Raw genomic sequence first — 12,921 nt, 5'->3', positions numbered from 1 at the left:
AAGTAGTATTTATAAGCTGCATATTTTCCAGATAGTTTATTATTTATAAAGTTTAGTACAAATCTCAATTCCTTCCTACAATTGCAACCAAAGCTGTGGTCTGCTTACCTTCTGTTTTTCAGCTGTCAATCATGAAAAAGCAAAACAATTTATGACATTTTGAAAATGTAAGATATGGTGTGAAATAAGTAGGTTTGGTCTTAGTAACTGCTGTATTATTTGAATAACCCACAAAAATACTAGACTGATTTAAGGTATGTAAGCCAATTTCTCATGCTTCATTTTATTTCTAATATACAATATTTTTGAAAAATATAAAGTAATGCAATTAATAATTGTTATAGTTTGATGTTGAGAAATCTTGTTAAAAGATCTCAAGTTTCCTTAGATTAGAATTAGAACCAGAGAGGAATTTAGAATAATGAACCATTCCAGTGCAATGCTGAGCAGGCACTCAAAAAATATGTTTAAATAACTCATGTGTTAAAGTTTCCTTGCCCATAATTCCCTTTCACTCCTTTACCCCATCCTACCCCAAATATTTCAAAAGTAGGGCTTTGAGCTGGTGAAAAAGGATCGTTTAGAACTCTCAGATCACGCATATAAATAGAACTAAAACCATTTAGAATATTCAAAAACAGAAAATGGGGGAAACGTGGAGTAACTCATGACACCTTTTTCCTTTCCAAGTTTTTTTTTTTTTTCCTTGTATTTTGGACCAACTCTCTAAATAAATGTAAGATACTGTCTTTATTTTAAAAGTAGGTCTCATTGTATTGGGGCTATAATTTTTATCAGATGGGAGAAGGCAACATTTAACAAAATTCCATTAGAACAGAATTTTTTCTGTAGATTTATCTTTAAAACGTTATATCTCCATTATATTTTGATTTTTACCAGGAGAAGTAGTTGCCTTATTAGCTAATGTAAAAGAGTCAGCAGGCAAGTTAGGGGATCATGACGCTATAATCAGTTCATTCCAGCCTTGAAGTTTATTCAATTATTGTTACTGACATGGAGCTAAGTTCCTGAGCCGCAGGCCCCTTAAGTCATTTCCAACCCCACTCGGGGGATTTATAATATTCTTTTTATGTCCTGACTCCCTTCAACTTCTCAGTCTGTGTCTAAGACTTCGTTTCTTACAATCTATTTAACCTCTAGTAGTTCCCCAAACCCAGTAAGTTCTCCTTCATCAGCAGGCTGTCCTCTGCTTTGAACAGTTTTTATTATTAGGCTAACTTCCTAAGGACGCTGTTTAAACATTTCTATTTTGGGGAAGAATTCCCATGTCAACTATTAGAAAGAAAGATGCCTTTCTGCTATGGATCCCATATTCATTTTTTCATTCATTCATTCATTCATTCATTCATTCAGTTACTCATCCAATACACATTATTCAAACACCACCCCTACCATATGCCAGACACCTAGTATGTTCTCTGTTATACCAACCAGTTTTCTAACTTTATTACTTTTGTTTGCTTGTCTGCCTCACTCATTAAACTAAACTTTGGGAGGAGGCATCTTGTTAATCTTGTTCATTATGGTGTCCTCAGAGCCTAGATCATTGCTTAGCACATAATAATAATCAATAAACATCTGTTGAATTATGAATAAACATGTCATATTTTTGTCTTTTAAATTCAAAACTTTGTGCTTAATTGTTAGTTTTTGAGTAGAAAATTCTCATGCATTATTTTGAGCCACACCAAGACACATCATATTAAAATGCCAAAGGTTAAATATAAAGAGAGAATCTTAAAAGAAGCAAGAGAAAAGCAGAGTTACCTACAACGGAGTTCCCATAGACTATCAGCTAATTTCTCAAAAGAAACTTTGCAGGCAAGAAGAGACTGGCAAGAAGCATTCAAAGTGATGAAAAGCAAGGACCTACAGCCAAGATTGCTCTATCCAGCAAAGCTAACATTTAGAATGGAAGGGCAGATGAAATGCTTCCCAGACAAGGTAAAGCTGAAGAAGTTCACCATCACCAACCATTATTATATGTAATGTTAAAGGGAACTCTGTAAGAAAAAGAAGATCAAAATTATGAACATTAAAATGGCAACAAATGCACAACTATCAAGAGCTGAATCTAAAAAACAAACTAAGCAAAGAAGCAGAACAGGGAAAGAAGCATAGATACAGAGATCAGTTGGAGGGTTATCAGCCGGGAGTGGGGAAGGGGAGAACAGGGGAAAAGGTTTGGGGATGAAGAAGCATAACTGATAGGTGCAAAATAGACAGCAGGATGCTGAGAACAACATAGGAAATGGAGAAGCCTAAGATCCATGGACATGAACTAAGTGGGGGTTGCTGGAGGGAATCGGGGTACTGGATGTAGGGGGCTAAAGGGGGAAAACTTGGGACAACAAGAATAGCATATTCAATAAAATATATGTAAAAAAAGAAGTAAGGGAAGTAAATGTCTGCTAATAAAAAGTAAAATAAAATAAAAAACCCCCCAAAACAAACCAACAAAAAACCGCATGGCTGAGATGGCCTATTCAAATCTTCACGAGAGACTCAAGGTGGAGGAAGGCCTGGGGAGCACACTTAGATTTACACATGTTAAAGTTGATTAACTTGGAATTAAAACAGAGAAACTGACACTACATGTTCATAATGGCATGTTTGCCCTATTAGCGTGACAATATTATCCCTGTTGCATGTCAGACTTTGGCAGGCAGGAATAGTTTCTATCTAAAAGAAAAGGAGGAGGAGGAGGACGAAGGAGGGAAAGGAAGAAGAAATGAGGACATTATGCTCCTTGGGTAAATCTCTAGAAGACAAGTGTAATACATAGTGAAGCACAATAATCATTCTATTAGGGTATTCACTTTTCAACCAAATTCCCATTGAGTTTTTAATACTTAGATGTTTTTAACTAACTGAATAAACATTTACAGATACAGTTACAGTTGGTTCTCCATATCTGTGGGTTCTGCATCAACAGATTCAACCTACCTGGCATTGAAACATTAGAAGGAAAATTACATTGTTGCTAACGTGTACTATATAGTTAGGCCTGCGTCCCATGCTTGTGGCTATACCGAGCATGTAAAGACTTTTTTTTCCTTGTCATTATTCCCTAAACAATACAGTATGACAACTATTTACATAGTATTTATATTGGGCTAAGTATTATGAGTCATCTAGAGATGATTTCAAATATACAAGAAGAAATGCGTAGATTATGTGCAAATACCATGCCATTTTATTTATGCGGCTTAAGCATCCTTGGATTTTGGTATCTGTGGAGAGTCCTGGAACCAATGGGTTCTAAGGGTTAATGTATACCATTGCACTGTCTAGTCTTATACTTTAATGTAGTGGTTTCAGAACATATAAAATTTTAGAAACAAAGTGCTAGATGCCTAAAGGTCTCCCAAAGGGTTAGGATTCAATAAGCCCCAAAGGCAACAGGGTGTTTGTCTAAGTAAATTGAAGAGTAATCTGGTAACCTTTATAGAGTAACCTTTATAAGAGAAGGAGAAAAATAATTTTATGTCCAAGAACAAAACATAAAATTTTAAAATATGGGAAACCCATACATCCCATGCAATTACTAAGTATTATGTTGCCAAATATTTAACACCATGGAAAAATGTTAATGATACAGTGCCAAGTGAAAAAGGTGGTTTCCAAACAGAACATAAAATTTAATCATACTGGGCAAAAAATGTATACATATGTACACACAGACTATATGCATAGAAGAAAAAAATCAAAGAATCTGTACTAAAATGTTAGCATTGCGTATGTCTAGGTGTTTATACTATATTTTAATTTCATTCTAATTGTATAAGAAAAAATCAGTTAACATATTTGTATGTGTATTATTCTAAAATACAAGGTGGTAATAGCTGTGGCTTACCAGTTCTGGATGTGAACTCATTTAAATCATATATTAAGAAAATATGTAGAATCTGTTTATGAAAAGGTGATTTATAATTATTTAGAAATTACTTACATGAGTTTTACTAAAATATACAATTTATATTTTTTGAATTTGTTTATAATGGAAGGAATTGATAAAAATAGATGACAAAATTTTTAAAAGATGGAACCATTGCAATCATCTATGATACTTACGATGTTCCAAGCCCTGTGTCCAAGTGTCTCATTTTTAAGATAAGAAGACTGAAATTCAGTAATAGACTTTAATTAAATTCTGGTATATCTTTTATCAGAACAAGTAATCACACACATATACACACATACACACCATAAATGATACTGTGCTTCCTGGCCTTGAGTACTTACCATCTTCTCTAACTTAAAGATCTTTTCAAACAAATAGAGAGGTGTAAAGGTCGCATACACAATCATGTGAGAGGACAGTATTGCTGGACCACCTGCAAAAACAAACATATTGTGCCATGGAAATTTTAGTCAAAATGGTCTGTCAATAGGTCATTCTTTAATGAGCATTAAAACAGAATTAAAGGTTAAAGGGTTCAAGTTAAATTCTTTATCTTTGCTGGTGAAAAGAGGTACATATTCTAAATGCATTTAATAAATGGTAAATCTCAACTGTGGATTCATGTTATAAAATATCATTAATTTTACCTTGAGAATAGTACCATTTAATTACTTAAAATTCTTTTATTTCACTGTAAAAATATTATCACCTGCACTTAGTGATAACATCACATAGTCATCAGTCAGTGTAACGTAGAATGGCCTATGAATAATTATGTTCAAAGAAGTGATTTTAACATTGTGACAATTCTTCACTTTCATAGATAAAAATCTTTATTTTGAACTTAAAGTAATCAGGAGTTCTTAGGTCATTTCAAGAATAAATAAAACATAACTAAACAAATCCTTCCAGGAAGAACAAAAACATAAATGACTTAGTTTGGAATAGTTGATGCTTGTAGAACTTGCTTCTGAGCATCACTTACTTATTTACATGTTCCTTAACATCCCTGACATTTCTGTATTTGACTGGGTGCCCTTTTGTCTTTTAAAAATTCTGGACAAAAAAATATAACTTATTTTCCTTCATTGTCTTTATTTTAATTAAAAAGTTTTTTTATTCCTTTATAAACTCAAGCACTTACATGTAACCATATTTGATATGTTTATTGAAGAACAATATCTTCAGAGCCACAAAATATAAATTAGACATAAAGCAGAATTTCTATAGAATGGATTAATTAGGAAATATAACAAATTTATAAAAACACACTTTCACATTAGACTTTGTATGTTTTTCATGGAGCAGAGATCTGGACCCAGGCGGTTTTACCCCACAGTCCACTCTAAAACATATTCTGTATCTTGAGATTGACCTTAACTGTCAGTTTGGCAGAAAAAGGCATTGTTACCTTTATTTTCACAAAGAAAGAAATTCTGAGAAAGGTTTAGTCATAACTTTGGGAATGTTATGTTGTCTGTTATCAAAAAAGATTGCTTAAGGCATTAATAGAAGAAAGCATTTTTTAATACAGAATTTAAAATATAATGACTAGTGACTCTTTTCTCTAACAAACCACCAGACATGTTTCTGTAAAAATAAAAAGCCATAATTATTAAAATGTTCTCACAAAAACATATTAATACATTAAAAAAGAAGACAAAAATGAAAGAAAAAAAAAGATAAAGCATAATGCTAGAGGCAAACGGATGTGTTTCCAGCCATGTAATGAATGGTGAAATGAGAATTATAACCTACATTGTAGAAGCACCAAGAGAGATGATGCCACGTTAGGAATATCAAGTCTTTACAAAATGATGTATATACTATGAACTATACAGACCAGCGGTTCTCAACCTGTGCGTCACAATCCCTTTGGGGGTCGAACGACCCTTTCACAGGGGTCACCTAGGACCATCGGACAACACATATATAATTCCATATTGTTTTTGTGATTAATAACTATGCTTTAATTATGTTCAATTTGTAACAATGAAAATACATCCTGCATATAGGATATTTACATTACGATTCATAACAGTAGCAAAATTACAGTTATGAAGTAGCAATGAAAATAATTCTATGGTTGGGGGTCACCACAACATGAGGAACTAACTGTATTAAAGGGTTGCAGCATTAGGAAGATTGAGAACCACTGACATAGACTTAAAAATGTCGTGTTATTTTTATATTTTATGTATAGAGAGGACATATACTAACACACATCTTAATATATGATTACCGGTATACATTTAATATTTACATATACCTGTATTTATATAATTTGCATAATTGTATATTTATATATGTATATTGTATAGAATATATAAAATTTTTAGAGAAGGAAAACTCTGATTCCAAAAAACCTCCGCTGCCTTGCGGCATACCTCTTCAGGGGAAAGGCTAAGGGAGTAAACCCCGACAGAAAATCCGGAGCCGGAGTCCCTAAGGCGGTTTGACGTTGTAGTCAACACCGGCAACTCCTGCGGCGCACCTGAAGCCAAGCTGTATTGACTCCGTCTTTCCCTTGGACCCTTCAGCTGCGAAGAGAGGGTGGGGTCTGCTGCATGGGCAACAGCAGACCCTCCATATCACCCTGCCCAGGCTCCGTAGCTTCAGCTCCACTGGAGAGGACACTCCAGCGTCATCGCAAGATGTCGATTCAACACGGGAGGAGACAGATACCGTGTCACTCCCGAGTCGGACTGCACAGCCATTCTCGGCGGTGCAGATAGACTCTTAAGAAGCTACACCATCGTCTCTTGAGGCTCTGTAGCTTCAGCTTCACTGGAGAGGACACTCCAGCATCATCACAAGATGTCAATTCAACACGGGAGGAGACAGATACCGTGTCACTCCCGAGTCGGACTGCACAACCATTCTCGGCGGTGCAGATAGACTCTTAAGAAGCTACACCATCGTCTCTCGAGACGGACGGCTGCCGACGGCTGCCGATATAAAATTTTTACTCATGTACAATAAAAAATATTTTATGATATACTAATGTATAATGTATATTTGTTAGTATATGTCTTCCTTTATATAAACTCCTCCTGTGACCATTGTTCTATAAGAACCTGGACAACGTTGGCCTTTGACTCCCATGTAGAACCTTGTAGCAACATCCATGTCCATGTGAGGGCCTAACTATTATGGGAAACCTTAAGCAAGCTTATTTAGATATGTCTAAACAGGAGATGCACTTTGATGCTTCAAAGAATGCCAAAGTTTTAGGGAAAAGCTAAAAATAGTTCTTATTCTAGGAGTGCTTACAGTCTAACAGGGACTGCTGAGAGTACTGTGCATCCAAGGAGGGTCTTGAACTGTGAAGGAACCATTTGAATTTTTCCTTTTCCTTCTCTCCATCTTTACTCCTCTTCTTCCCAATGTCTTTTGCATCTGTTTTCTCTAACATATTGAGAAATGCAAAAAATATTTTAACTATAAAACCTCAAGCTCTATTTTTTATTCAGTAATTGTTTTGAAAAGAGGCCAAAATCATAGTATCATTTAAATGTAAAGCAACAGCCACAAATTCCCCCAAACACTCCTTACCTCTAATTAGAAACATTAAAATAAAACAAGACAGCCCTGGCTGGTGTAGCTCAGTGGATTGAGTGCCAGCCTGCGAACCCAAGAGTCACCAGTTCAATTCTCAGTCAGGGCACATGCCTGGGTTGCAGGCCAGGTATCCGATCGATGTATCTCTTGCATATCAATATTTCTCTCCCTCTCTTTCTCCCTCCCTTCCCCTCTCTATAAAAATAAATAAATAAAATCTTTTAAAAAGTAAAATAAAGACAAGATATTAAAAATCAATGGGTATTGTGAAAGACCCGCAGCATTATTTATTTTTTACTATAAACAATTTTGTTAAATAAGATGATTATTTTACTAAGATTTATATATTTAAAATTATAGTGTCAGGCTACCTTTATCATTTCAAAAACAAAAATCAAAGAAGAGCAAAGTGCATAATTCAAGTTGAGTCCTAATATGGAGACCTTTCAGATCTTTCTTATTTGGGGCTTCATCTCAAGAAAATACAGCTTGCTGTCTCCAGAATATCTTCTGGTGGAAACTGGATGCCAAAGCAACATCTTATCGCCAACATGTTGTTTAATCAAACCCCATATACAGAACCATATGCACCCTTTGAAGTTCTGTTCATATTTACATTTCTATGAAACCTGTTCTCTTTCAACTTAAAAAAAGAAAAGCTGTGGTACCTGTACACAATGGAATACTACTCAGCCTTAAGAAAAAATGAAATCTTACCTTTTGTGACAGCATGGATGGACCTAGAGGGTATTGTGCTAAGTGAAATAACTCAGGCAGAAAAATACAAATACTGTATGATTTCACAAAATAAACAAAAACAAAAATACCGAAATAGAAACAGACCAATAGATACAGTTGTCAGGGGCGGGGCGGTTGGGGGGCTGGGTGAAAAGGTGAAGGGATTAAGAAATACAAATTGGTAGTTCCAAAATGGTCATGGAGATGTAGATTACAGCATGGGGAATAGAGTCTATAACATTGCAATAATCATGTGTGGGGCCAGGTGGGTGCTTGAAGCATGGGGGACCACTCTGTAAAGTATATGGTCTTCTAACTAGTTTGTTGTACATCTGAAACTAATACAGAATAATATTGAATGTAAACTGTAATCGCAAAAAATTTTTTAAAAATTAAAAAGAAAAAGTCGTATAAAGATTGAAAATTTTTAAAAATCCAAGATTTTTAAAATTCCTTAATGCAGCCAATTCAGTTCTGAAACAAAAATTCAGATTTCTGCCTTCTTATTCTTTTGCCATCTGCTGAATTTGTAACCAGGATTTTTGTTTTTTTGTTTTTCAATTTGCATAAATAAAAACATTAACAACTTGAAATGTTCTTTAGACTATAATGTAAACCTGTCTCATATTTTAGCTTTTATGGCCGATTTAATACTATGTTAGACACAAAGGTGAAGTTAACTGTTAACTTTAAGTGTAGGAGGAGACATATAACTAAGAAACTAAAATATAAATACAGGTTATCAAATTTTATTTTGTGACTTTTCTATAAATATTTGGCTTCACTCAATAAAGTTAATTTTAGGTGGAAATATATAATTTCATGTATGATTTAAAAATAAGACTTTAAAGGCTTTCAAACTCCTATTCAGTATTTAGAAGTAATGTAATTTATAATAAAAATCATAAATAGAAAAAATACAGTCTTTCACATAGAAATTTGGATAGTATGGAACAGTGTGTACCGAAATGTGTTTTTGCCAATGCCCTAAATAAATGTGTTGCTCCTCTGCCATTTCATTCCACCCAACTAGCAAATGCCACTTTAAGTTAGCAGCTGAGTCCTACTGGAAATAACCTTTTCCTGGTCCTGCAAACCTCTGCTACATCGAATTTAAATCACCGTGAGAACCTCATCATTGATGGGCTGCGTATAGAGAAAACAGAAGAAGCCTTTAGGCGGAGACACTCAGCTTCTCCCTATGAAACCCATTCACCCACCAGAATTTGCATCTATCCTCTCCCATGGCATTTGCCCACCTGGTAGAATGGAAGCGCTCTTGCTGCCCCAGGTGGGCCCAACCCCTCCACCTGGGTGGGCTCTCTGGATCCTCCTCTTCCTGCCCTCTCAGGAAGCCTGCACGGTTGCTGTAACCTCAGTGGGCTCCTCTCAGTCATTACTTAAAATTACATGCTTCTCCCTTAGTAGATTAAAGCACGAGAATCCTGTGTGGGCCCACATATTTCCTGTCAGCTTCCACTTGGTATTGTCTAGTGATAATCTGTTTGTACATTATTTTACTTTCCACTTAATTCTTAACATCCCCCAAGCTATTTTCGACTCCCATCATTCACCAGTGCCCAGTGACCTCCACCTCACAACATTCAACAGAGAAATCTGAGTTCCCACCATATTTGAACACTGGCTATCTGACACGGACTAGCTCTCTGATTTCTGAAACTCCCTTCTTTTGACTTCAGTAGCAACATGCTCTGCTAGTTTTCTCCTTGCTTCTCTGGTCATCCCTTAGCCTCCAGTGCCAGGTCATACTTTCGTACCTGCCCCTCAGATGTTTATCATCTTTAAGGCTCTGTCTCAAGCAGCCTAGTCTTCTCACTCTGTGTTGTCCCCTTAGGGTCACCCTTAGTTTAAACACTTAGCATGCATTTGTCAATGGTTTCAAAATGGATATCACCAGCCTGAAACTTCTGACATTTTCTCTAAAGGCACCTCACATTCAATATGTTCAAAATTATTTTATGATCTTTCTTTATGAAGCCATTCTTTCTGCAGTATCCCCCATCTCAATTAGAGGGACAACTTTTTTTTTTTTTTTTTTTTTTTTTTACTTTTTAAGTATCTCTCAAAGCATTCACCTTATCTATGACTCCACAGTTACTACCCTGCTACCTTACTCACAGCTACCAGTGTCTCTAACATGAGACAAGAGTCCTCAAACTGTTCTATGTTTATTCATGTCACTGACCCCCAAAGTCCCCACCCCCACATTAAGGTCCTTTTATTTCAAAGAACCAGAATACCCCTTTGAACATGTGATTTAGATCACACATGACTCTAGTCTAACTTCTTCATTAGCTGTCAATTTTTCTTTTGATAATGATCAATAATCTTAACATGCTTAGAAGGTTTTATATGATCATTCTCCTACCTAGTTCTCTAGGTTTTCTCAAAGCATCTTTCATTCCTCACATCCCTTCCTCCAAAATAAATACATCTTCTGCCAGGTCTTCCTAAATATTGTCATTTCTCCTACTGCCTCATAGCCTTAATGTAGCTGCATTTCCTTCTATTTAAAATGCTCTTCCCTCCACAGTCCCTCATCTTCTTCTAGATATTCCTCTTATCTTTGCAAACACAGCTCAAAATTCATTTGGGAATTCTTTCATGGTGTTCCAGACTAGGCTTCCCATACGAACTCCTATAGTTTCTTTTATTTCCATTTAAGGCTTATTTTGTAGTAGATGATTATGATTTTTAAAATTAATGTAGTCTATATCACTAGACAATAAGATCTAGGAGGTAACTTTCACATCTGATTTTGTTCAACAAGTTATCACTAATTCCTGGAACACTTACTGGAATTAGACTAAGTAAATAGTATTTTGGATGGATGGGTGACTGGCTGGCTGGGATGGATAGATAAATGTTAATTTGTGATATACGAGAAAGGGCTTCTAGGTTCAAATTAACTGAGGATATCCTGGATGAAACAAATTTAATCAGGCATTTTTTTCTTTCTTTCATACTAGTACATATTAATTCATTTCAAAAAGGGACTATGGTAGGCAGATATTGCTCACATATTGATCTTGGTGTAATTTTGAGGAACATTTATGGTAATGATTTCTATGCACTGCTATAGATAAGATTTGTTAAAGGAATAGTTGGACAAAATGTCAATATTTTCTAAAACATAAATATGTGAAAGATCATAATAGATACTATCAAAGTATACAAAAAGCTGAATGTTTCTAGAATATTTAATGCTGCTCCACTACATAAGCATTATTGTTAATTTGCATAGCTATATAAAATATTTTAGAAAATATAAAATAAAAAGTTACTCAACACATTTTCCACCTTAAGAAGAGAAATAATCCTATACTTAGAGTAAGATTATTCAAAGTATTATTATACTATAACATATAGAATATATTGCTAAAATAACTAGAATTTTTTCTTCTCAAATTTGAACTTCTACTTTACAATAAATGATCGGTAAATTATCATCTAATCTTTGTCCATTTCATATTTCCTAAAAAAATAAACAGGACAGCTTTCGTCCTTTGCTATTTTGGTTAATTTTGTCCTACATATAGCATATAAGAAAGATGTGTATGATGAACATTGAAAATGTAATGTCTCATCTTATATTAATACTATATTAATTTAGTATCATCGAGATGTATAATTGCTTTAGATTTTTAAAGAGAGTAAAATATGAAAAAATAATTAACATGCAGTAAATACCATAAGAAGTTCTGAAATCCAAGCAAAGAAGGATCTTAATTATTTCCACAACACAATACATGATAATAATAATAAAGAACCATTAAATTCAGTAATAGGTTGTAAAGCATTTACTCATATATACAATACCTATAATGAATAATGTTGTGTTATAAAATGGCTTACCCTTTGGATACTTGTCACTTTTTTCAAATGATTTTAGTGTTGTAGTTGAAGATTCATGTTTGAACTCTTTGCCATCTTTTGCTTCTTTGCCGTCTTTTGCATCTTTGCCATCTTTTGCTTCTTTCCCTGGTTCTTTTAATTTGATATCTACCTCTGTTATTTTGCTCTCAGAGCTGGATTCATCTGACAGCTTAAATTCAGGCAATATTTCTTTCAAGAGCTCCCAAACTTTGTCCTTATATCCTGGGCTTTGATAAAACAAATCAATATTAATTTTCAAATTAAGCTTTAAACTACAGATCTAGAAATTACTGACAGAAAAAAAATCAACTTACTATCTCACAAGATTAATTTCAATAGTTACATTAAATATTAGTTAAGAATACCATTAAGCACTCATTTATTCAATAAGCTTTGATTGAGTGCCTGTGGTGTGCTGGGCCCTGTTGATGGAAAGAGACCAAACAAGGGGTTCCAGCTCAGGATGGAAACATAGGAGGACCCTGAATTCACCAATTCTCATGAATACATTGGGAAGCTATAGGTACATATACAACAATTGCCTCTGGAGAAAATAAAAACAAACAAAAACTAGCTGAGTGACTCCTATACATCTGGTAAATGAAAAAAAGCCCACATTGCTGCCGGTAGGAAAGACTGAGACCCAATCTCACCATAAACCCAGCAGGGTGTCAAACAACTGAAGGACACTCAGTACCCTGAGCTTCCCCATCAGGAGCAAATGGTTTGAAACCCACATCTGGCACCCCAACTTTTAAGACTTTCCTCTGAGAAATGAGCTCCTAAAACATCGAGTTTTT

General features: G+C 34.8%; 1 protein-coding gene across 1 annotated transcript in view; it reads right to left on the bottom strand.

Moving 5' to 3' along the window:
* Positions 1 to 12,921, bottom strand: part of ADGB (androglobin) — a 144,514-nt gene that overhangs the window by 88,748 nt on the left and 42,845 nt on the right. Inside the window, exons 8-10 of the mRNA XM_090279946.1 lie at positions 12,101 to 12,348; positions 7,199 to 7,333; positions 4,267 to 4,358 (exon numbers count right to left, since the gene is read on the bottom strand). Coding sequence (XP_090136072.1) covers positions 4,267 to 4,358; positions 7,199 to 7,333; positions 12,101 to 12,348 — 475 coding nt within the window. The remainder of the gene's footprint in view (positions 1 to 4,266; positions 4,359 to 7,198; positions 7,334 to 12,100; positions 12,349 to 12,921) is intronic.

This window comes from Furipterus horrens, unplaced genomic scaffold (assembly GCF_987537825.1).
Source record: "Furipterus horrens unplaced genomic scaffold, mFurHor1.1.pri manual_scaffold_6, whole genome shotgun sequence".
Lineage (NCBI taxonomy): Eukaryota > Metazoa > Chordata > Mammalia > Chiroptera > Furipteridae > Furipterus > Furipterus horrens.
This window is presented reverse-complemented; position numbering and strand designations above follow the sequence as displayed.